Here is a 25,639-nt window from a genome sequence, read left to right on the forward strand (position 1 = left end):
TCTATTTAAAACTGCCGTTTAATGCTGATAATAAAACTTTAGGGATTTTTTTTTTTTTTTTTTTTTTTTTGACTTTGTAAACAGGTGTGAGCTGACAGAACTAAATTAAAAATATTACTAGAACCAAAACAATCAAATGTTGCATTTGTTCAGTTCAGTTAACAATATCTCTGTCATCCCTCCAAAACAATAGAAACAAAACCAAAGTTGTGCACAAAAAGAAACATCAACAATAAAGATGTACTGTAGCTATAGCATCAAAACAGCTGAAGGTTTTCTATCAAGCAGCATGTTCAAGTCACATTAATAATACATGAACATGCATTATTATTATTTTTAGATCATATGAAAGCTATCTTTTGAGGAATCATTAAGCATTTACACACACATCTGTGCAATCTATAATACTAGCTACTATAAGTTGTATATTTATCATTTATAATCACATTATTATTTACAAATCAATTACAGACAAATCTAGTAATGAAGACCCAATAAAAAAGCAGACTGCTATTTCAACAGATGTGTCATAGGAGATCAATTTCTAAATGTAATTTAATATAATGATTAACAAAACAAAACAAAACAAAACAAAACAAAACAAAACAAAACAAATAAAATAAAATACAAATAAAACAAAATAAAATAAAATAAAATAAAATAAAATAAAATAAAATAAAATAGTCTCTGAAGTTTTTAAGCCAGGCACAATTAATCTGGATGGCAGCGAGAAAAGAAAGAATATTGCTCCCGGAAAATCGATCGAATCGTTCAGAAACTGCTCACCTACCGTGCTGTAGTAATGAGGCAGGTCACCGACACACAGCATTGCAGCGATCCCGCTGGGCAGGCAAAAGACAGGGGAGATTCTCCCACTGCTCTGGTCATGTGACCTTACCCAAAACACAGGTGAGTTCTGCAGTTCTCAGTTCTTCACGTCTCACGTCTTCACTTTAGATGCTCTGAGTGAAACTAACTTGACACAACAACTCCAGGAAAGGTAACGCACTCTGAGTCGGGGGGGGTTTTTTCTGATTTTTCCGCCAGTTCTCTTTGCCCTGTCAGCTTCTAGATGCAGCCAACAACAAATCTTTGGCCCCCGCCCCACTTTTTGGGGCCTCATTGTTAACTAAAAAATAAAAAATAAACCCTACAACTTGCCCACTTATACTATACAACTATACCACTTTTCGCAAAGGGGGATGGTTAGATTGTTAATTATTTTATATATTTATTAATTTTGAGATTACTTACACCTTTCATTGCTAGAAAAACAAAACAAAACAAAACAAAAAAAAGATTACAAACTGGTTGGAGCAATTTCCTATAAGAGCCTATAAGTGAAAAACAGACATCTGCAAATCAATACATTCTTGAAAATATTTGTCTAAGTCTAAAGTGAACAACCACAACATCTCAATAAAGAGAAGAGAATCCATACGACCTAGAACAGATCATTTACAGAATTCTGGAACTATGCAGAAAGTCAAAAATATAGACGCCGCAAAACAACGCATAAGATATATATATATATTATATTCATTTTACAAAACATGTTTGAGTCATATTTAATAATAATAATAATAATAATAATAATAATAAAAACTATTAATTAAAATATATATGCTTTTTTAGGACAATTATTTAGCATAATATATATGCTGTTTTTTATTTTGCATTACTGCAATATATTAGCACATTTGCCAAATGTAATTATAATTAAATAAAAAAAACTGTAATCCATTTAAAACATGCAAAATGCAACAAAATCATCCTCATTACTATATATTGTATAATTGAAAGTGTGTATATATACACACACATACAGATGTTCTTGTGGCTCAGTGGGAGAGCATTGTGTTAGCAGTGCAAAAGTTTGTGGGTTCGATTCCCAGGGAACACATGTTAGGTAAAAAAATGTTAGCCTGAATGCACTGTAAGTCACTTTGGATAAAAGCGTCTGCTAAATGCATAAATGTAAATATATAAATAAACGTAAAATGTTCAGATGCATTATGATAAGGAGAATAGGGGGAAAATGCTTCAATGTCTTATAATTATCCTAATGGTCCTAAAATAGGCTTCCTTTTTAACGCATAATATCATTTTTTTTATTTATTTGTTTTGTATCCTGCTCCCGGTATCTTGGCCTCATTGTGAGATTCTGTGTGTCCATCTATCCATCCCGTCTCCTGCTCTCTGTTTCCCGGGATGTTTGCCCCAGGTGGGAGGCAGGAGCAGGTGTCATGTTCTGGGCTTAGCTTTTCTCTCTAATTAAGGCATCTCAACCTCCCACTACAGCCTGCACTCAAACACCCGGCCCGCTGCAGAGCCCGAGGGGAGGGGAAAAACAGCACAGGAGAGGGAAACTGGGGACTGAGGAGGGAATCCTGATGGATAAGGAGGGAAAACCAACACAGTTCAGTATACAGGGTGTTTTTTGTGGATGGGAGGTTGACAGGACGTTGCTATATTCTCACTAAATGTCTTCATTTTATTTTTGTAATTCTTATATAATTAATAAACCTTACATGGAATTAAAGGGATAGTTTATGAAAATACTGTCATAATTTATTCACCCTCAAGTTGTTCCAAAGCTGTATGAGTTTCTTTCTTCTGTAGACCACGAAAGAAGATCATTTGAAAAATGTGGATAGCGAAACATTGCAATTTTTTTTTTTTTTTTTTTTTTACATTGTACGACAAAATAAATACTATCATGTCCTGTCTAATTGATTTTATGTATTATATGCTTGTAAATCTGCACGCAGTGAATTCTCCACCGGGTTCTTACCATGACATTGTCGTTCATGTCTCTCATGTCTCTCATGTGGTAAACGTCCATGCAGACTTCAGCGCGGTTGCTGGAAGGCAACCTGTCCCCTGAGTGTCCCGCCTGAGGAAGCTCAAAATATGTGCTATCTGGCTCACTGCAACAACACAGAGAGAAGGTACATGAATCACAAACGAATATAAGCCCATCCAGCAAATTGTTACTAATATCAACATAAACTGCATTATGTAAATGCATGCAAATGAACTCACAGGGTACTCCACAAGTTTTCAAAGGTTGTCCCCTCATCAGCGGTGGAAGACTGGGACATCTTGGATGTTGGACAGTCCACCACTGGGCAGATCACACTGAAAATCACATAACAAACAAGGGTTACCAGACGTACATGCATAAAGCAAAAGCAACCTTTAAAACAAAAAACAACCTTTAAAACAATAAAGAGAACTCAATGAAAAAAAAAAACACAATCAAATGAACAAAAAAAAAAAACACCTGCAAATGAACAAAACATCTTCATTCAAATACAGAAAAGCGCCGCAAAGATGCACAGACCACATCGGAAATGTTCAAGGGCACCGCAACAAGTGACAAACCTGGCTGGGACACAGACTTTTAATTGTTTTAACATCCTGATCATATCATTCCTTAGTCTTATTGGAAATCATTAGCCTAAATGAGCAGATGAAATACACAGTAAATTAAAAGCTTAATCTAAACTTAAGAACTCAAACTTAATAACATCCAACAGAAAAAATAAAAAAAATGTAAACAATCTGAAAAAATCAAAAAATCTTTTTTTATTCTAGTCACGTAACCAGAATTAACCATGGTTTTGCCACCCAAACAGTTTAAGTATGGTATTTGTACAACTGTGGTTATACAGATACACTACATTTTGACTATAATAAAATCGTGGTTCATTTTCGTAAGCATTTTTGGGGTCCCCTTAATACATTTTCCTTATGAAAATTAACCATGATTTTGTTATAGTAAAAGTGTAGTAACAATGTTGTTTTTTTGGCATATTTTACTACCATTTAACCAGAGTTTTACTACAAATACCCTGGGCTGATCTGTGGTTAGTGTAGCAAAACCATGGTTAATTTGTGATTACCATTTTAAAAACAATAACAACCATTTTCTCTTTTTTATATCAAAAAAAAAAATATTTAAAAATCACAAAAGTTCTATATTCACAACAGCTATATTCACAGCGTTTCTTCATTATTTGGTCGTGTTGTGAGTATTTGCAGCGTGTTGTGAGTATTTGCAGCGTGTTGTGAGTATTTGCAGCGTGTTTCTATATTTGGTCGTGTTGTGAGTATTTGCAGCGTGTTTCTGTATTTGGTCGTGTTGTGAATATTTGCAGCGTGTTGTGAGTATTTGCAGCGTGTTTCTGTAGTTGGTCGTGTTGTGAGTATTTGCAGCGTGTTTCTGTAGTTGGTCGTGTTGTGCGTATTTGCAGCGTGTTTCTGTAGTTGGTCAAGCGTAGTTGGTGGCTGCGTATTTGCAGTTGTGTTTCCTGTAGTTGGTCGTGTTGTGCGTATTTGCAGCGTGTTTCTGTAGTTGGTCATGTTGTGCGTATTTGCAGCGTGTTTCTGTATTTAGTCGTGTTGTGAGTGTTGTGAGTATTTGCAGCGTGTTTCTGTATTTGGTCGTGTTGTGAGTATTTGCAGTGTGTTTCTGTATTTGGTCGTGTTGTGCGTATTTGCAGAGTGTTTCTGTATTTGGTCGTGTTGTGCGTATTTGCAGAGTGTTTCTGTAGTTGGTCGTGTTGTGCTTATTTGCAGCGTGTTTCTGTATTTGGTCGTGTTGTGCGTATTTGCAGCGTGTTTCTGTATTTGGTCGTGTGTGTTGGTGGCGTATTTGCAGCGTGTTTCTGAGTTGGTCGGGGGGGGGTCGGATTGTGCGTATTTGCAGCGTGTTTCTGTAGGTTGGTCGTGTGTGAGTATTTGCAGCGTGTTTCTGTAGTTGGTCGTGTTGTGAGTATTTGCAGCGTGTTTCTGTATTTGGTCGTGTTGTGCGTATTTGCAGCGTGTTTCTGTATTTGGTCATGTTGTGCGTATTTGCAGCGTGTTTCTGTAGTTGGTTTTGGCGGGTATAGGGGTTGCAGCGTGTTTTCTGTAGTTGGTCGTGTTGTGATATTTGCAGCATGTTTCTGTAGTGGGGTCGTGTTGTGCGTATTTTGCAGCGTGTTTCTGTATTTAGGAATGGTCCCATGTGTTGTGCGTATTTGCAGCGTGTTTCTGTAGTTGGTCGTGTTGTGCGTATTTGCAGCGTGTTTCTGTAGTTGGTCGTGTTGTGAGTATTTGCAGCGTGTTTCTGTAGTTGGTCGTGTTGTGAGTATTTGCAGCGTGTTTCTGTATTTATTTGCAGCGTGTTTCTGTAGTTGGTCATGTTGTGCGTATTTAAACTAGTGTGCGTATTTGCAGCGTGTGTTCTGTAGTTGTTGTTGTGTGTCAAGAGTATTTGCAGCGTGTTTCTGTAGTTGGTCGTGTTGAGTGAGTATTTGCAAAAGCAGCGTGTTTCTGGATTCTTGGTCGTGTTGTGAGTATTGCAGCGTGTTTTCTGTATTTGGTCATGTTGGTGCGTATGTGCAGTCATGTGTAGTTGGTTGTGTTGTGGCGTATTTCCAAGCAGCGGTTTCTGTAGTTGGTCGTGTTGTGCGTATTTATGCAGCGTGTTTCTGTAGTTGGTTGTGTTGTGAGTATTTGCAGCGTGTTTCTGTAGTTGGTCGTGTTGTGAGTATTTGCAGCGTGTTTCTGTAGTTGGTCGTGTTGTGAGTATTTGCAGCGTGTTTCTGTATTTGGTCGTGTTGTGCGTATTTGCAGCGTGTTTCTGTATTTGGTCGTGTTGTGAGTATTTGCAGAACATGTGTTGTCAAACTGATGAAGATGTTTTATTTTTCTATTTGCATGTGTTTTCTTAAGACGTAGCGTGTTGAGCTCTTGGCCACCATAAAAATGACCCGCTGCAGTCACTGACATTCATGCAACTGCAAACCAGCAACCATAAAGCGTAACTACTGCAGAAACTGGTAGCCTGCAATTGTTACATTAAATTTTACCTGATTTAAGCCATATATAGAAGTTTTAGTGGTATAAATTAAAATATTTATGTTGATTCAGCTATATTAAATACTATTTCTGACTTAAATAAAGCCAATTAATTCCATTTTAGGTTCCCTTTTTTCAGTGCAGCACATGGACTTCTTTACATCTTGTGTCACACACAAAAAAATAGAAAGTCACAGTTTAGTTAAAAATGTAAAATAAATAAATAAATAAATAAATATGTCTTTATAGTTTTACAGTTAAAAAAAAAAACGAGGGTGAATTAATGATTACAAAATCTTCATTTAAGGATGAATTATTCCTTTAAAAAATTAATTTAAGTCTATTTTTTATCAAACTGAGCTGAATACTCTGAAAAAGAGATAAATGAAATATACATTTGAAATGTATTAATTTATTTTTTAATTAGTTTTTATTTTTTTAATAAAAATTTAATCCTCCAAATGGTATATAATACCAACATAATGATTCTACATTTTAATCATAATCGTTATTCTTTAATGGACCCAGCAATTTTATAACAGACACTTATTATGAAGAAGAGGTACATTATAAATGCTCTGCATTCATGCTCCGTAAAATAACTCTCTCTGAACTGCATCGTTGTTTAAAGACTGAACACACACAAGATTTGATTTGAAAGTAATTTCCACCCTGCTTCCCAATGCATCTTCTGAAGTTTGACTCCCCGCAGATTTTTAGTCTGGATGCACAGATTCAGAATAAAGATGCCAGGCTCGACGTGTCCGAACCTGCCTGGCCCTGCTCCACTGTGACAGCGCTACAGACCACACACTTCCTCCATCATATACTCACAGGAAATGAGGGATATAAAAGATTATCCTACCCACACAAGAACACGTCATCACAGAAAGTGAGTCTGCTGCTGTTGTGTAACATACTAAACACCCAATACAAAATTATTTTATTGTAAATTTCATAAACAATCAAAGAACTAATGTAAGTTCAGATGTGAAAGCTTGTTATGTCATTTATTAGCAATTTATTAACATTGATCATAATTTTGCACTCAAATGATTTTATATAATTTGAATGTACACTCTAAAAAAATTTCAACCCAATTTTGTGTAAAATATGGACTAACCCAACTTTTTTGGGTTAAAAAATTAATTAAGATAAATTACTCTAATACCCATATCTTATATTATTACTGAATAATAATAATAATAAAAAACTCAACATCCCACACACTGTGGATGATAAAGATGCTACATCAATGCTTAATTTTATTCATACTTGTGTAATGAGATAAATGTGAAGAAAACAATAACCACAGTGCTATTTTTTGATACACTGTTATATGTTTCCATATACAGTAGGCTGGAAAAAATATATTGTATAACATATCCTTTTAAATTTTAATTACACGTGAATGTAAATGCAGTATATTTAAAACAGTGCATTGGCCTCATTAAAAAAAAAATACAATAATAAAATGTTGACAATATTTTTACCCATATGAATATTTGTGAGGGTATAGTTTTTTTTTTTTTTATTTTAAAATAAATTTCTGTATGGACTTGACTAAAAAATAAGCTGAACATTCACAACATTTTTGATCGGGGAAAAAATACCGTACTGTAAATAAAGCACGCTTAGTTCATTAAACACTTTTATCTTAATCACGGCAACAACAAAAGGAATCAATCTGAAAGCAATCTGACGAACATGGATACTTAATAGTAAAACAACTGTCAAGCAGCAAAATGTAAAAGATGATTTAATTAACTGTATACATTTATAACATGTATGTATGTATATAGGCTAACATTTATGAAAAATACTCTTTTCTTGAGAAAACTGTTTAGATTAAAAGCTGCCAACTCGGAATAGCGGCTTTATGTTCACCTATTTTGCTATTACAAAAAATATGATGATATTATAACTGTAATTTGTAGAACAGGATTAACTAAACATTTTGCTAGTAAGGCCAGCCTACTTATTTTACTCAAAACAGAGGTTAAGATAATTCTTGTGACAACTTCGCAATGATGACAACCATCCCGGTCTCCCCTTAATTTAAAATGAAATAGAAAAGTCTAAATTTGCTCAGTTAAAACAAATAAATAAAAAATAATAATTAATAAAACGTTTTCTCATAAGTGCCTTCAAGCACAAAGGACGCGTCGCGGCTGTTCCCTCGGTGACGACCTCGCTTTCAAAGGTGCATATACGCCGACGAAACTGATGCGATTTTTAGGATATGACAGGTCTCATTAAAAAGGCTAAATTAAAATAGATAAGAAAGAAAGAAAGAAAGAAACGAAAACAAAGAAAGAAAAAAAAAAAAAAAATAAATAAAAAAAAAAAAAGCGTTAAAAAAAGAAAGAAGAGTTCATTTCAATCTGGGAAAGGCTACAAACGCTCAAATAACTGAATTCAGAGTTTAGGCTGAATGTCAAGTCCGAACCCGATAGTTTCAGGATCGAGGCAGCGTCGTGTTTACTGATGTTGACCTGTATTCCCGAGGCAGCTGCCACCTTGAGAGGAGTTAAAGCTCTGGCAGCAATTACACACACACAACAGGGATTCAAGAGGAGAATTGAATTATCACTTGACAAAGGCCTTGCATTTATTAGCTACTAGTGAAGCTGTATGTTACCGAAGCTCGCGCTCAGCAGCTGAAAAACTGATCAGCCACAAGCCATCATGAACCAGAGCTTCACCGGCTATGATGCGTCACGGGCGAAAAATGCTCAGTTATTCCTCGGGCTGGGGTTCGATAATATATAGCATATGTTAAAACAAAAGAACGCAAAATGATTGGGAAAAAAAAATGCATTCATTCAGACTACAAATTCTTTCGCGCGAGTATAACTGCATTCAGCGCAGAACTGAACTAATTGCAGCAACCTTGACAACCAATCACACCAAAGCCGTCACGCATTTCACCTCATGCTCTGCTGCACTGAAAACGCATTCAGTCGGATTTTAAAAAAAAAGTATTTTAGTCTATAATATTATTTATAATATAAGACTTGACTTTAAGATTTTGTCGTTTTAATTTAGTTTATATTTTCTTTACTGTTAGCCTAAATAATTTAGTAGGCTATATATTTCAATAATATAATAGGTTAATATATAATTTAAATAGCCTATAACATAATCTAATAAAATATAGGGATAATATACATTACACTAGTGGATCAAGAAATATAAACAGATTAATAGGAGCTTAATGAATTATGTGAAAATAAAAGAAAACCAGCTCAGAAAAAGCGCTGTCTTCAGAAGTTGATCTCTCTTATCCAGTCTACTGTACATGTTGACAGACAATTATCATTGTGAACTCAGACCACTGCATCACCTTTGTGGGACACTAATCGATTTTCTAACTGACAGACAAACAAAAACTAACAAATTAAATCGCAATGGTCGCTACATTTATTGTTTTGTGCTTTAGATGGATAAATAGCCTTAATTAATAACTGCATTCCGTGCATGAAAAAAAAAAATCGATTAAGTGAGCGATTTAAACATATTTCCTACTCTTTTTTTTGCATTATAAAAATCAACAAATTTGAATGCAACTAAGTTCGCCTTATTAACACAAATCTAGTCTATAATAATAAGCTACTGGAGTGGATGATTAAAACAAGACGAGATCTTACTGTGGGCTCTCTTAAAGTGGGTGGGTTTAAATTCAGCAGTGTGAGCTCTCTATAATATTCCCACAAACTCGCAAAGAGTGAAGAGTTCAAACAAACCATAAACACTATATTTATATTGCATTTACTTACCAAACAAGTTATATTCCTGGCTTGCAACAACCTATGGCGATGTTCTCTGGATCCCAAAATCAGTTTCCTTGACCTGCAGCTGACCCTCGCAAACTAGTAACAAACGAGCTGCGAATTACGCCATTGAACAACAAAACACAGCTCGAATCTCTTCTCACAGTAGGGCCAGACGCGAGAGAGGCAGATGAGGCTGATTATGCAGGTGTAGGGTAATAGGCTGGCGGAGTGTGAGCGCACTTGAAGCGCAGGGTTGGGTTGGGAATTGGTGGATGACGGGAGGAGGAGGCGTTAGCCGCCGTTTGGGCGCACACGAGCGGGAAACACTAATCCCGCATGAAGAGGTCGCTAAAATCTGAGTAAAGGTTGACAACATACACACCAGTACACTGATAACTCACAAATATCAGCTTTTTAAAATAAACAGTTTCCCCGTTTAATGTCCATGCACATCAGTAACCTGACAATGCAAGTATAAACTGCGTTTACATGACTTTATTAATAAATCAGGTTATTTCCCTTTAGTGACGTCAAAATATAATCATTTTCTATATCTGTCTCCCAGTAGCTATTCCATATGTTTGTCAGTTGTGATGTTAAATAAAGCTTGCAACATGTCAGTGCGAAACTTACAGCTCCTCTCATTCAGTTATAAATGCAGCGTTTTGACCATAGACTGTATGGTTTTGACTGAACCACTTCTACTTCTGCTGCATGAGATGAGAACACTTTTATCATTTTCTGAGTCATGAAAGAGTCTGTTTTTGTGGTATTTCCTCCTTTCTTTACTGTGAAACATTTGCTCTGTCTAGATGCGCTTAAATCTGCACAAACAATGCGTTCCTGTCATGTATTGCACATGCGCATTTGTGATTGTGATGATTTTAGCTCACATTTAACAAAAACCCACAACGAATTAGAATATGGTGACATGCCAATCAGCTAATCAACTCAAAACACTTTCCTCCCAGACAGCAAGCAGTTTCGGCCCAGATCCGGCACCGCGTCTAGCCCGCATGGATTTCATATGGGCCAGATGTGGGCCGGATCTGGGACCGAAACTGATTGCTGTCTGGGCTGAGCCTTCAAAATGGTCTCTCAGTTTGGTTATAGGCTACACAATCATGGGGAAAACTCCTAATCTGACAGTTGTCCAGAAGACAATCATTGACACCCTTCACAAGGAGGGTAAGCCACAGACATTCATTGCCAAAGAAGCTGGCTGTTCACAGAGTGCTGAATCCAAGCATGTTAACAGAAAGTTGAGTGGAAGAAAAAAGTGTGGAAGAAAAAGATGCACAACCAGTCGAGAGGACTGCAGACTTCTGAGGATTGTCAAGCAAAATCGATTCAATAATTTGAGTGAACTTCACAAGGAATGGACTGAGGCTGAGGTCAAGGCATCAAGAGCCACCACACAGACGTGTCGAAGAATTTGGCTACAGTTGTCATATTCCTCTTGTTAAGCCACTCCTGAACCACAGACAATGTCAGAGGCGTCTTAACTGGGCTAAGGAGAAGAAGAACTGTCCTCTTTTCAGATGAGAGCAAGTTTTGTATTTCATTTGGAAACCAAGGTCCTAGAGTCTGGAGGAAGGGTGGAGAAGCTCATAGCCCAAGTTGCTTGAAGTCCAGTGTAAAGTTTCCACAGTCTGTGATGATTTGGAGGTGCAATGTCATCTGCTGGTGTTGGTCCATTGTGTTTTTTGAAAACCAAAGTCACTGCACCCGTTACCAAGAAATTTTGGAGCACTTCATGCTTCCTTCTGCTGACCAGCTTTTTGAAAAATCTGATATCACCCTCCATAAGGATTTAGCACCTGCCCACACTGCCGAAAGCACCAAAAGTTGTTTAAATGACCCTGGTGTTGGTGTGCTTGACTGGCCAGCAAACTCACCAGACCTGAACCCCAGAGAATCTATGGGATATTGTCAAGAGGAAAATGAGAAACAAGAGACCAAACAATGCAGATGAGCTGAATGCCACTGTCAAAGAAACCTGGGCTTCCATACCACCTCAGCAGTGCGACAAACTGATCACCTCCATGCCACGCCGAACTTACATCAACAGTAAATGAACATATTTCCAAAAGGGTTTTTTGTTAAATGTGAGCAAAATCATCACAATTAAAAGAACCAAAGACTTAAGCTACTTCAGTCTGTATGCATGTTGGTCTTTGAAGAACCAAAGACTTAAGAATTTCAGGGTCTGTATGCATGTGAGCCAATTTATTTATTATGCTTACATTTCCCAATTTGAGTTGAATTACTGAAATAAATGAACTTTTCCACGACATTTTAATTTATTGAGATGCACCTGTATATGCCGCGCAAAATCGGGGTAACAACTACTCGTGTCGACCGGTTAATGCCCACGCCGTTTATGACCTTACTCAGATAAAGAAAACGGGTTACTGCGTTTACATGACCACGTGCGTTTTCGGTTTAAGAACGTGCACGTGAACGCACTGATTGATGCTCTCACTTTACTCATTCACTTCATTCTTGTCTCTACTGTAGAAAGACTTCAACTGTCACTCGCAGAATCGTATCATAAACACGTTTTTGCATTTTCTTTGGAACGCATGCTAAAACATCATTTCCCACAATCCCCCAGTGACACCGACGGTAAAGCGCGGCGCTGATTGGCCGTCAGCGTGACGTTCTCGCACACGTCACTTCCGAAACAATAAGCGAGTCGGTATTAATTTCGGTTAGAGCTCCTCGATTGAGAGAGTTGATTCTAATGAGTGACTTTTTGTTTTATCCCGCAAATGCCTTAATAATAGACCAAAAAACTCTTCGGACCAAGTGAGAAAGGTAAACTCAGAAAGGTAAACTGTTCAAATACACACAGAGAGTCTTCTGTTAACGCAGACATTAGATATGTAACGTTAACCTTGCGTTTTAACTCAAATAAGCGAACTGACACGGGGCCGTTAAGCCCTACAAAAGATGATTTATGGATTAATTTGGTTGTTTAGAAAACCGATTTTTTTTATATCCGTGCTGTTATTAAATATAAGATTTGACATACTCGAAAAGTACTTTAGAGATTAGTTTTTGTCTTAAATTCTAGGTTTAACACACACCCGCCTAACGTTACCGGGCGAGTCTCTCGAAGAAACCTATTGTGTGCGGGTCATATTTCACCAGGTAGAAATAAGAATGGTTATATTTGTAATACATTTAAAGATTTTATAAACTTTAATATGCTTTATTCAGATTTATAAAAATTTAAAAAATTAATATATTTTATTCTGATTTATAAAATTTATTCTGGTTTATTGAGATTTAAAAAATTCAAAATTGTCTAGACTGTAAATATATATCCTTTTGATTTGTGGTGAAGTATAATGTGCACGTTCTTTCAAAAGGTTTTGACAGTCTTTCTGACACACCATCTTGGTTTAGTATGTTACTGTCAACGTCTAAATGTATGCATCAACAACAAAAGTTAAAATATTTTAACTGATATTTATTTAGATTTACTTTTTCATATTTGTCTTTCAAGATTTACTGTTTGTTCTTGTAGCATGAATTTCTCAGAGGTCTTTAAGCAGAGCAATCAACTGTGCAAAGTTTCTCCAGATGGGAAATATCTGGTAAGATGTTTTTCTTGCAGCCATCAACATCTTCAGTGTGACAAATCAAATTTTGACTAGAATAGCATACTATCACACTGCTCTGTTTAATTACCACATTAAATTTGGGCCTGTAGGCCACCTGTGTTCAGTACCGCCTGGTGGTCCGTGATTTCAACAGCCTTCAGATCGTGCACCTGTACACCTGCCTGGACCCGGTGATGCACATGGAGTGGTCCTCTGACTCCCTCTTCATCCTTTGTGCCATGTACAAAAGAGGACTAGTGCAGGTATGACAAGCTGCCCATTGCATTGTACCCAGAAGGTTTTAAAAATGTTAGAAATGTCAGATCATACTTTCTCTCACTAAGACACATGATCTGATGTGTCACATCTCTACTTGTCGCTTTTTCAGCAATTACATAAAATCTCCTAATTCAGTTTACACCCAAAATCAGCTTACCTTTGCGAGGGAAGCAAGCGCCAGTCTTTCATGTTGAACCATTCGACAGGGCGACAGGATTCAGATGTGTTTGTTACTGAAAGGGCTTTGTGTTTCTGTGTATTCGCTCTTTCAGGTGTGGTCTCTAGAGCAGCCGGACTGGCATTGTAAGATAGACGAGGGTTCGATTGGACTAGTCTCATCACGCTGGAGTCCAGACGGGCGACACATACTCAACACCACTGAGTTCAGTGTAAGTATGGGGGTAGGAGGAGTCAGTTTTGCACCGTGTCAACTGTTGCTGCCCATAAATAAAGACCTGAAAATAACAGACAGTCCATGGACAGGACTGAGTGGGTCACGGTCAGAAAAGAGAGTCTGAATACTGTTCTTCTGAAAATGACTTCTTATGATCAGGTTAATATGCAAAACATGAGACATAAAGTACAAATAGTACTATCTGCAAAATATGATGGTGTTTTCTGTTTTATCTGCATGAATGAAATATGACACGACATGTAATTTTGAATGTACACTATCTTTCGAATGTTTGGGGTCTATACAAATTGGTCATGTTTTTGAAATGTTTACATTTTTTTTTTTTTTTTGCATTTATTTGATCAGATATACATTCATAAAAATATATTTTGTTTTTTATAAAAAAATAAAAAAAATAATATATATATATATATATATATATATATATATATATATATATATATATATATATATATATATATATATATATATATACATACACACACTTTTTTTTTTTTCTTTTTTTTTTTTTTTCCTGGAAAGGCATAACAAACCTGAGTTCCAATAAGGGAACCAGCAGTACATTTAAATGTACAGAAATAAGTGAAAACAAAATATTGAAAAAGTTGTCAAAAAATACTGAAAGTGTAGCCAAGTCAAAATAACCCAGTGATTACAGCATGAAGATTAATAAATATAACCAAAATAAATAAATGTTACATATTGTGACATTATTACAATTAAAAACTATTTTCTATTGTTATAAATTATAAAATGCAGCCAAAAAAACTCAATTGACAAAATCATTACTCCAGTCTTCAGTGTCACATGATCCTTCAGAAATCAATCTAAAATGCTGATCAAGAAACATTTATTATTATTATCAATGTAGAAAATTCATATTTCATATTTTTGTGGAAACTGTGATGTCTTTTTCTTGATTATTTGATGAATAGAAAGTTTAAAAGAACAGCATTTATTTGAAATCGTTTGTAACCATGTAAAAGTCTTTACAGTCACTTTTGATCAATCTAATACATCTTTGCTGAAGAAAAGTGTTAATTCAGTAACATTTTCTTTTAAGGACCAATTCTCACTGTGAACTAGTTATTTATTAGCATGCATATGATATTACTAGCACATATTAATACATTATTCTGCATGATCTTATTCATAATCCAACCTCATACCTGAACTAACCTTACTAACTAGTAATATGCAGCAAATTTTGTGTTTATTGTTAAAGTCATAGAGTTAATACTGAGAACCGGTCCCCTAACTAAAGTGTGACCATTGTCTCTCTTTCTGTTTTTTTTTGTCTGGAGGAAAACACTACTGAACCCAAACTTTTAAACTGTAGTGTGTTGAAATCTCAATGCCACTCTCTCTCCTTCTCTCTTTCCAAGAATTGGATTACACTTGGGCCGAGTGCCACCATAGTCGTCTGTCGTCTGAGCTTGATTCCAAGAATTACTGACAGGTGTTGAGAACATCTACATCTGTGTGTGTGTGTGTGTTCGTCGTGCACTTGGAATGAAGTGTCTGTTTGTTTGTCTGTCTGGAATTGTCTAGTGTCTGACGGATGGCTGGACATTTGTCTGTTGTCTTCCATCTGATATCTCTGTTACAGGCTTCCATAAATGAACAGTACACTATACGTTATATTGACAGCGCATCCAGTATTTATGAATGGTCATTTATAAAGCTGCTTATCAAGGGTGTCTAAGGGCGATGTGTTTGAAACATTAAAAAATGAGACAAAACTGAATTCGCGGGCCAATCCAATTCACCACCCAAATCAAGTCAGCCAAACACAATATGTCAGCAAAACACATAAAAAGACAACAAATACTCACTGACCAGCAATTTTAGCTACTACGCTGACCAGCAATTTTAGCTACTACGTGTACTGCTCATGTACTCGATGTAGGGCACATTCTCACTAGTTTTATACTAGTTTGATAATAATGTTTCCCCAGACAGTGCATTTGACTTGATGCTTTAGTTCTTGTGTGATGGATGAACCGGACAGTATCAGCAAAAAGATTTTAGCCACATGTTGTCTTTGACTGTTTCTATAGCCACTTCGTGTACAGCCCTGGTGTTCCATGAAAAAGTTTTGAAACAACATCAAGTTATGTTCGTATCCAGAGTTTGGAAATGTTACTTTTCAGTCACTACTACATTTTTTATATACATATTCACTGTTGATGGCCCTGAATGTGCAAATCAGGTTTGTATAGTTAAATTAAATGGATACATATTCACTGTTGATGGCCCTGAATGTGCAAATCAGGTTTGTATAGTTAAATTAAATGGATATTTCCATTAAGAAAAAAAATAAATAAAGGTTTCTTTATCCTCACAGTTGAGAGTCACCGTCTGGTCCCTGTGCACAAAATCTGTATCCTACATCAAGTATCCTAAAGCCTGCCAGAAAGGTGAGTGAGTGTATGCGAGTCAGAGGTATAACTAGTTTTGTAAATGTTTGTGGGAGAGGAGATGTAAGGACAGGGTCACAGAAACATGAATCATGTGGGTATTTACCTGTAATATAAGTCTCGTCCCTGGACGTCTAGCCAGGCGTGAGCTCTCACAGACAGCTGGTAAACAGCACATAGTCCTCATAACCCCCTGTCAGCATGAAGTGAACTTACACTGCAGAAGACATTAAGTTCATATCATGCATTACCGCCATAGATTCTCATTTTCTGGCCAGCACTGTGTGGATTCAGCTATCTCACCCGAGGATCTATCCTAAAACCACATTGTCCGTCTAACAGAGTGAATTATGAACATTTAAGTAATTAATAACATTCTATCAATTAACACAATTCCATCAATAACAAAAATTCCATTCATAACATAATTGAAATGGAGCACAATTCCATTCATAACATAATTGACCTTTGGCCAGTGTTGGGGAAGATATGTCCACAGCATAGCTCATAATTTAAAGTCGTTCAACAGCAGTCAAGCTACTTTTTGAAAAAGGAGTTTACTGTACCACAAGCTACTACAAAAACTAACTACACTTGAGCTGCTTAAGAGAGCAATATTAAATATGCAAACTACAGGGTTATTATAGTTAACTAAACCTAAAACCATTAAAAAAGTTATTTGAAATAAATGTTAACTAAATTAAAATTAAATATAAAACACATTCAAGGCAACATAACTCATTTTCGTGATGTACTGGAATAACTAAAACCGATTAAATTAATAATAAAAAATTATAGCCTTTTAGAAAAAAAAGCAATAACTAATTAAAATGACAAAAACAACAAAATTCTTAAACTTAAAAAAAATAATTAAACTTAAAAACAAAAAAAAAAAAAAAAATATAAAAATAAAATTATTTCGAAATATTAATAAAAACTATAATCGTACTAATGATACTAATTCTAATACTACAAATAACACTGGTATACTACTGTTTTATTATTATTTGATCAAAAATAGGATTGTTTCATGAATAGAAAGAAAATTATATATTTTAAAATAAGAACTGTTTATAATGTTATTAATGTCTTTAGTGTCACTTTTGATCAATTTAATTTGTCCTTGCTGAATAAAAGTATTAATTTCTATAAAAAATCTTACTGACCCCAAATTTTGAATCAGCTATCAAATGATATAATTATTTGCACAACATACAACAAACAAATTCCCCAACCAAGACACTACATCCAAGTCAGAATCCAACAGTGTGAATCCAAGGTGACTGTGATATCAGCCAGTGTGCTTAAATAAATACAGTGCCCAGATTACTGTAGCTCACTTGCATCTAAAGAGCAATTTTGCTGTCTTTATAGTGTACATGTATGCTTGACTATTTGTGCTTTAAATGCACAAATGTGTTTCAGGTATGGACTTCACTGCAGACGGCCGTTATATGGCTCTGGCCGAGAGACGGGAGTGTAAAGACTACATCAGTGTGTTTGTGTGTGATGACTGGCATCTTCTCAGAGTGAGTGCAGCTATCAAAGCTAGTATGTTATTGTGCCTGTTCCACAGTTCTCTCCCCTTTGTCTGTTGTCTTCATGAGTAAAGATGACTTAAATCTCAAATACTTGTATTAAACATCTGGTGATACATTAAAATAAGATTTCATTTGTCAACATTAACTTCATTAGTTAATTTGAACTAAAATTTAACAATATAGTACAACAAATATTATTAAAATGTTAACATTTGTTACCTAAAAAGTTACAAATATTAATATATACATTAGTCTCAGAATGAGAAATAAGTCTAAAATGTTCTTTAAGGAAAATCACAATTTCTGGATGTTTTTTTTTTTTTATCAGAAAGAGTGGAAATTAGTCATGAAGAATTAAGATAAGACATTTTTGACGCAGGAAACCTTGGCTGGCATTTATAAGTGAACTTGCATTGTGTCTGTAGCATTTCGAGAGCGAGACTCAAGATCTGGCTGGGCTGGAGTGGTCTCCTAACAGCTGTGTGCTTGCAGTGTGGGACAGCTGTCTTGAGGTAAGGTGCCCTGTCTTATCATTTGTTGTGGAAATTCCCAGCATTAATCTGACTTCACCACTGACAATTTGAATAACCTCCAGTTATCAATATAATATAATACAATACTACAGTACCAGTACAGTACTACAGCACCCTCAGGGTAATTCCTGTCCCAAATATAATACAATACAATACTACAGTATCTCGAGGTAATTCCCTTCTTGAATATTTCTAATACAATTCCAGTACTTTGAGGTAATTCCCCTCCCCAAGTATGGTGACATCATCCCGTCAAGAAGCTACTATCACTAGCTTAATCACACCTGAGCACACCGGTCTTTAGCATCTATACTCTCTCACCGTCCTTCTCAGCTGTACGCTGGTCCAACACAGGATCTTTAATACTAACTACTATTATTCAGTATTCAGACTTCTTTCACAGCTGGATTGACCAAAGATCAAATGGTCTGTGAATGGTTCTTTCTCAGTTTGTCTGATGCAGAGACAGGGTTTTGAACGTCTCTTATCATTGGTTAACAGAACTGAATTTTTATTGTGAAAGTAGTTTTATTTGAATAAAATTAAGAAGTATTAACTAATCAGATAAACCCTGTTTCTCTCAACAGTATAAAATTCTATTATATTCGCTGGACGGCCGCCTGTTGTCCTCCTACAGTGCTTATGAGTGGTCTCTAGGCATAAAGTCCGTTGCTTGGAGTCCCAGCAGCCAGTTCCTGGCCATTGGCAGCTACGATGAGAAGGTAGGAAATCTCTTCAAGAAACAGATGGAAAAATATCTGTTTTATATAATAAAATCTGTGTTTTAAAGAGTTTTAATGGGCTTTCCATCAGGTTCGGATCCTGAATCATATAACCTGGAAGAAGATCACACAATTCGAGCATCCAGCCACCATCATAAACGCCAAAGCTGTAGGTTTCTAGAGGATATCTCTGTATTTGTTGAATATACACTCTTTAAACTGTTTTTATCTCTGTATTTGTTGAATATACACTCTTTTTTTTTTTAAACTGTTGGTTTGTCTATGCATGTAGACTGATCTCTTTGGTTGGCTATGAGCATTTTTAAGATGGCATGTGTACTTAAACATAGTAGCGGTCTTTATTTTCTTCAGTTACATGCCTATGTGTACATGTCCGAATGGCGTGAGGTACAAATGACTATATCAGCCAAATTATACAGGGATGACTAGTTTTCCAGACATCCCACAAAATCAATACAGGCTCATTGGAAAAATGTGCCAAAAGTGCAAAAACGTCCTATACATACAATTTTCTGCAGTTGAAATGAACAACAACAATTTTTATTCCTTTTCACCGAAATTATGATTGCACAGGCATATTATCCATTAATAAAGACGATTAACCTCAAAACACTTTTACCATTGTGCATGACGTGTAAACTAATTCATTTTGAAGGTTGCTTCACAACCAGCTCCAAATGTATGGCTTTTCTGATGTAGTAAACTTGCTCAGTAGCGCACCTGATACAGCATTACACTTGCGATGGAGAGCATTTATGTATTAGGTAGTCTTGTAAAACACGATAGAGCATTAACATTTTAGGGCCACTCACAGGATATTTCATTTCCAGACTGCCATAATATGTATGATGATGTAATAATACATTGCTAGATAAAACAAAACACACTTTATTATGCCAGTCTCCAGGAAATCAAATGTGCCAGAAGCAACGTCCTATCATTTTGCATAAATGTCACTACAGAATAGTGCTGTCAAAATTAGCGCATTAGCGATTTTTAATTTTTTTTTTTTTCAGTATAGTGTTACAAATATTTAATGTAATTAACACAGGGGCGGAGCTAGGGTTGGCCACCCCACTCACAACTGCTGCTTCTGTCTCTTTTTTTTTTTGACATGAATTGCATTTATTTAGACAATAATAGATTTATTATTTAGAAAATATGATGCGTGTCAGATCTGCGTCATGTTCAGCAGCTGCAGCTCTTAAATTAATAGCAGCCAAAATAACCCAATAACAGCTGTTGTGATGTCTGCTAATCAAAGCACAAAAGAAAAAAAAAGAGGAAATCAATAATTTTAGTAGCTTTAAGGATGAATCTTTATTTAAATAAAAATTTAGTGTTTGATAACTTTATTCTATTCTGTATATTTCTTACTTGCTGAAGGGCACAGGTAGCTAAATATGACATTTATTATAATGGGTTTATGTGAAGATTGTTTTGATTAAATTATTGCAATATAAAAGTATACTAACAGTTGGTGGCATTAATTGATTAATTTCAGAAAAATGTGTGATTTGATTAGTTAATTTTGTTAATTGATTGACAGCACTACTACAGACATGTTTTTCCAATGAGCCTGGGTTGCAAAAACTAGACCATTGTGAAAATATTAAAAATAAGAAATGCATTGCCTTTTTGCGAGTTGAATAATCTGATGCAGTTTTTATTTTTTTTTCTAGGTGGTGTTTAAGGAAGTAGAGAAAAGACCTGTTGTGGGCAGTGAGGATCTTTCTATTCATCAGCTGACTGTGGATAATTCACTATTTAGCACACAGAGCAAGTGTGAGTTTCATTAATCTTGGTAGGATTCATTTCTTGGTAGGTAAACTATATAATGTGAGGAGGGTGTCTGTTAAGTGTGTTTGCATGAATATTTCCTGCCATGCAAACAGCACTGTGTCAGTGGATGCAGTAGATTTAACATTTGGCAGGTCATTTAAGAATGATGAGTATCTCATAACTATAATTATTAACAGCACATATTTAAATACAGTGTCTATTATGTGTATTTTTAAATAATTTAATAATAATTTTGAAGTTCCACTAAACTATTATTAGTGGCATCTCTAAACGCACATGTAAGTGGATTTCAAGGTAAAAAACGAAATGCTACAAAAGTGTGAATCAGGGTTTAGCATTAATGCGCATAATCTGTAAGCTTTAGTCCAGACATAGGTGGTGAAATACATTTAAATTGTGAAAATTGTGCTTTAACATTTTAATCAGATGGACTTGCCTTGTTTCAGATGAGATCACACAACTGCCAGCCCAGGTGCCAGTAATCAAGCCCGATCCAGACCGAGCCAACCCAAAAATCGGCATCTCTGCTCTGGCTTTCAGTGCTGGTAATCACTACCTGGCTACAAAGAATGGTGAGGCAATCATGAGTCCTGAATGTGAATTTCTATAACTTACATACTAGATTTTAAAGATTTCATAGATCACAAAGAGCAGTTTCTATTAGAGACGAGAGTAATTGCAAACATTTACATTCAGACAAGACACTAGCTGGGTGAAACATGTAATGTATGACCATTGTATAAGTTTTCTAAAATGCTGTTTAAATATGCAAATGCAATTGTCTATTTAATATGCACTCATTTGCATTAATTTTTCAGAACAGAAATTCACACTTTCATATAAACTCAACCTACATTCCTATTCCACCCCCATAACCATGACCCAATATCAAAATCCCAACAATATGCCAGTGTTTTCAGAGCATCTCCATGCCTTTAGTTCCAGTTGGCAATAATAGCCATTATGAGAAGCCTTACATTCTGCCAGTGTTTTCAGAGCCATTTGGTGTCCTTGCTTCCTAGGAAAGTCCCTTGCATTATTCTTCCTATTCAGAGGTCCTGACAACTGTGGCTCATAGGCTCGTGTGTTGTTATCGGTTTCCACTGACGCTGTGTCTAACGTCTGTCAGATAACATGCCTCAGAACCTGTGGGTGTGGGACATGCAGAGACTCAGTCTGCTGGCCGTCCTGGAGCAGACGGCTCCTGTGCGCTGCTTTGTCTGGGACCCACACAGACCTCGACTGGCTCTCTGCACCGGAAACACCAAAGTTTATCTGTGGTCACCAGCTGGCTGCGTGTCTGTGAATGTGCCAGTAGAAGGTATGGATCCAGTTTCACCACTGTGCATGCCTCCACATTACATATAAAACAAGCTTTTACACCATTGCTTGACCAGCAACAAGCAGCTGTGTTACTGGTCAAAATGAGATGTTTGCCACCTGCTAGTTGTGGCTACATTTTCTTTTTCTTCATGTGTTTTTTGTTCGGGAGTTTTTGTACTCATTCGGAAGATGTGTACATGTGCCCGCAATTAATCACACACGCTAAAATCATTCCAATTAAAGTGCTTTATTTTTTATCTCGCATCTCTCTCAACATCACAACAGCGTCCTGAATGTGCTAATGAAATGGGCTAAAGTGCGCTTTGTTTTGCGCCGTTCAAGTAGCCTACCATCGGCGCCTAAATAGGCTATGGAACCTGATAACTATACGCAAATAGACCTATTAATGAAAAAAAAAAAAGAACAAGGAAAAAATACAAACTGAGCCTGTCACTCACAAACAATAGCCTTACTAAGCTACGAGAAGCATCAACAAAAGTCGCACTGTCGCAGTGGTGGTGACTTGATGGGTCAAATGTCATATCGTTGTTGCGTATTTATAATGGTAAGTTAGACACAAATATTGCACATTTTTCATCCACGCTACTACCCACCCGCAAGGAGTTAATTATCCGCCCGCATTCCCGCCCATGAATTTTAGGAATGTCACAATCCACCCGTTTTAGCCACTTTTATGCGGGTACCCAACCTGTTGCAGGTCTCCAGCGGGGGAAGCGTTGTCTTCTAAATGACAAGATGGGGGAAAGAGTTAATAAATCAGTGCATCCATGATCAACTCTTCAACCATTCATTAGTCTCACTGTAGGCTGATAACTGATATCAAGCAAGATAAAGACAAAAATCATTCTATAAAGAAATTATTTTTGCATTAATATACAGTTTAATTGATGCACAGACTGGTTTGATTCTATCAGCCTTTTCTACAACTTCAGATCATATAACTGTTTTGAAACCAGATTGAGGAAATGTATTTCCCCCTAAACAAAACAGGAAGCTGCTTGCATAAGAGGAAACATCTAGCTTCTTTTTCTGTGTTTCCTCACAGGCAGTTTTCAGGTGCAGTCTCTGTTTTGGCACTGCAGTGGCAGCTCACTGGTGCTGCTCTCGAAAGAGCACATCTGCCTGTGTTACGTGGATGCAGAGGAGGAGAAATAAACCAGAGCTCTTCATCACACTCCCCAGAGCCGGTTTCTACAATACAGGAGCAGCGTCTGCAATCCTGTAAGAGATCTGCTCTCCAAAGAACTCAGGCTAAACACTGTGTCTGTCTGCAAATACACTACAAATACAGGTGGGGTTTTTATAACTTTGTTTCAGCTTGACACAAAAATTATTTTCAATAAAGCACATGCTATAATAGTCTTTGAGGGAGTGAAATGTGGTTTGTGTTCTCAGGCAGAGCACTAGCATGTACAGATATTAAGCATATATAGCATGTGTGATTCTCCAGCACCAGCATAGTGCAAATGAACCGATGCTTTCACTCACATCTGCCTTTTATGGCCTTAGACAAGCTAAAAAAAACACTGTTTTTGAGGACCAAATATATCATACAAACATCACATTTATGTCACTTTAGATTTGATTTGATTTAGAAGGTTTTTTTTTTTTTTTTAGATGAATGTGAATGACAATGTCTGTTGTGTCTTTGTTTTTCCTTAATGTTTAAGGTTCCAAAACTAGATTTATTTTTATAAATTTAGAGCTATTTGTAATAAAGTTTTCTACACTGATGTTTCCCATAGGTTTTGTCTTTCTTCTACAGGTGAACATGTCAAGAACAATTCACAAATAGTATTACTGTAATAGACTGCTAATGAATTAAATACTATAAATAATACCAAGATTTCTAAATACTTTCATTTAGATTTAATTAAGATTTTTTTTTTTTTTTTTACATCGTTAATTTGTGTGAACAATCTCACAATGGAAAACATTTTGTAAAAATAAGACGCAACAAATGAAAAGTGTTAAAATAACCATAATTTTACTTAAAGCATGATGTTTATATTACATAAATCAGTGTGATGAAATCCAGGCAACAAATTTTAAAGATGATTTCTAAAATTAAATTTAAACAAACCTGGAGGAGTTCAGATCTAGGCTTGATTTGATTTGGGTAACACAAACAATATTATACTATAATAACATGGATGAGTTGGTATGCAAATAATTTTTCACTTAAACAATTACATGTGTTTTTGAACAGAGGAAAAGGTGCTTCGATTTTGTTTTTGGTGAATTGAGGCTATGGCTAACAAATTGTACATCTAACAAGTTGCAGGCATAACCATCATGCACAACTTTATATTACATTTAAAACAAATACAGAGAAAAAAAAAAAAAAAAAACTATGATGCCTGTATTAAAAAAACAATCCAATCGAGACATCATTTCAACAAGGTAACAACTATTTCTCTATGTATAGCCAAAAAAAAAGAGAAAAGAAACAAACAAAAAGAAATTGGCCAACAAAAGTGCATATGAGTGAAAAATACTTCAAAGTCTCTGAACCCGTAATCGCTCAACAGCAGGAAACCTTCAGGGCAGAACGTCCCGCCGTGTCATGCATCCTTAAACAAAAGCCAATCTGTTGACCAACATCACCTGAGGAATTAACAGTATAAACATACACTATCTATATGCCTTAGTTAACTTCATTTCAACTTTCTGTAAATTAGGCAGGACTTAAACATTGTGTTTTAGGTTAAAGAAATGAGGCATGAATTATGGATAAAGCACACAAGCATGAGTTGTACATAAAGCACATGTAACAGTAGTACGCTACATTTCATGAGTTCACAGCAGCCACAAGAAGACCTGAAATTGATTTTGAAATAAGAACAGAGAGTGAAATTTATATGTCAGGCAGGTGCTTGCTGTGGACACACTTGAGAATACATGTCCCCTCTCTATATTTCCATGATTTTTGGTGTGTTACCTAAAGCCAGCATCCTATCTGAAGAGATAATGCTGAAAATACTGTGTTCTATTTGTTCAGTATTACACAGATTATTTCACACATTGTATAAATTGCAATTTGACCTTATATTAGTAGCAGTGTTTGGAATATGAGTCATAATGCTGATTCTATTGATTTAATATAGGCATTGATTCCAGACAGAATTTATTACTTTTTTTTACACTAATGAGAATTAGATTTTTTTCACACATTGAGAATTGAGCTTCATTTTCTTTATGCAAAACATTATTTTGGGTTTCATTTTGCTACGACAGATGCAGGTTGTATTGAATTTAAAGGCTCATGGGTCTAGATCTAAAAAAAAAAAAATCTAAAATGATTTAGAGATTTTATGTAAGCAA

The 25,639-nt window shown here is 35.8% G+C and overlaps 2 protein-coding genes across 8 annotated transcripts in view; one reads left to right on the plus strand and one right to left on the minus strand.

Annotated features, from left to right (window-relative positions):
• The window catches only part of LOC109064606 (tumor protein p73-like), a 36,900-nt gene extending 26,701 nt beyond the window's left edge, over window positions 1-10,199 (minus strand). Inside the window, exons 1-3 of one of the 3 annotated variants that reach the window (XM_042762857.1) lie at window positions 9,630-10,199; window positions 3,046-3,141; window positions 2,795-2,930 (exon numbers count right to left, since the gene is read on the minus strand). In XM_042762857.1, coding sequence (XP_042618791.1) covers window positions 2,795-2,930; window positions 3,046-3,104 — 195 coding nt within the window. In that variant the 5' untranslated portion in view covers window positions 3,105-3,141; window positions 9,630-10,199. Of the gene's footprint in view, window positions 1-786; window positions 1,071-2,794; window positions 2,931-3,045; window positions 3,142-9,629 lie in introns of those variants that run through there. The other 2 variants (XM_042762858.1, XM_042762859.1) reach the window with 2 other exon arrangements.
• A 2,102-nt stretch (window positions 10,200-12,301) lies between these two features.
• LOC109079755 (WD repeat-containing protein WRAP73) lies at window positions 12,302-24,501 on the plus strand. 5 transcript variants are annotated; one of them, XM_042762861.1, is made up of 14 exons: window positions 12,303-12,460; window positions 12,706-12,782; window positions 13,162-13,231; window positions 13,348-13,500; window positions 13,789-13,905; window positions 16,279-16,351; window positions 17,777-17,880; window positions 18,318-18,404; window positions 19,013-19,147; window positions 19,239-19,316; window positions 20,851-20,953; window positions 21,418-21,543; window positions 22,101-22,292; window positions 23,361-24,501. In XM_042762861.1, exons 3-14 carry the CDS (start codon window positions 13,163-13,165, stop codon window positions 23,468-23,470), a joined length of 1,347 nt encoding a protein of 448 aa, XP_042618795.1. In that variant the 5' UTR covers window positions 12,303-12,460; window positions 12,706-12,782; window position 13,162; the 3' UTR covers window positions 23,471-24,501. The 5 variants fall into 5 exon arrangements, with proteins under 5 accessions (XP_018950421.1, XP_042618795.1, XP_018950423.1 ...); XM_019094876.2 differs by lacking the exon at window positions 12,706-12,782 and having other exon boundaries at window positions 12,302-12,460; XM_019094878.2 differs by lacking the exon at window positions 12,706-12,782 and having other exon boundaries at window positions 13,141-13,231.
• The last annotated feature ends 1,138 nt before the right edge of the window (window positions 24,502-25,639 follow it).

The sequence above is a fragment of the Cyprinus carpio genome, chromosome A8, assembly GCF_018340385.1.
Source record: "Cyprinus carpio isolate SPL01 chromosome A8, ASM1834038v1, whole genome shotgun sequence".
NCBI classification, from domain to species: Eukaryota; Metazoa; Chordata; class Actinopteri; order Cypriniformes; family Cyprinidae; genus Cyprinus; species Cyprinus carpio.

Coding starts and splice junctions, on each gene's coding strand:
- LOC109079755 (XM_019094876.2), top strand. CDS start 13,163: ATGAATTTCTCAGAGGTCTTTAAGCAGAGCAATCAACTGTGCAAAGTT. Junction 13,232..13,347: donor CTCCAGATGGGAAATATCTG/GTAAGATGTTTT, acceptor TTGGGCCTGTAG/GCCACCTGTGTTCAGTACCG. Junction 20,954..21,417: donor ATTTAGCACACAGAGCAAGT/GTGAGTTTCATT, acceptor GCCTTGTTTCAG/ATGAGATCACACAACTGCCA.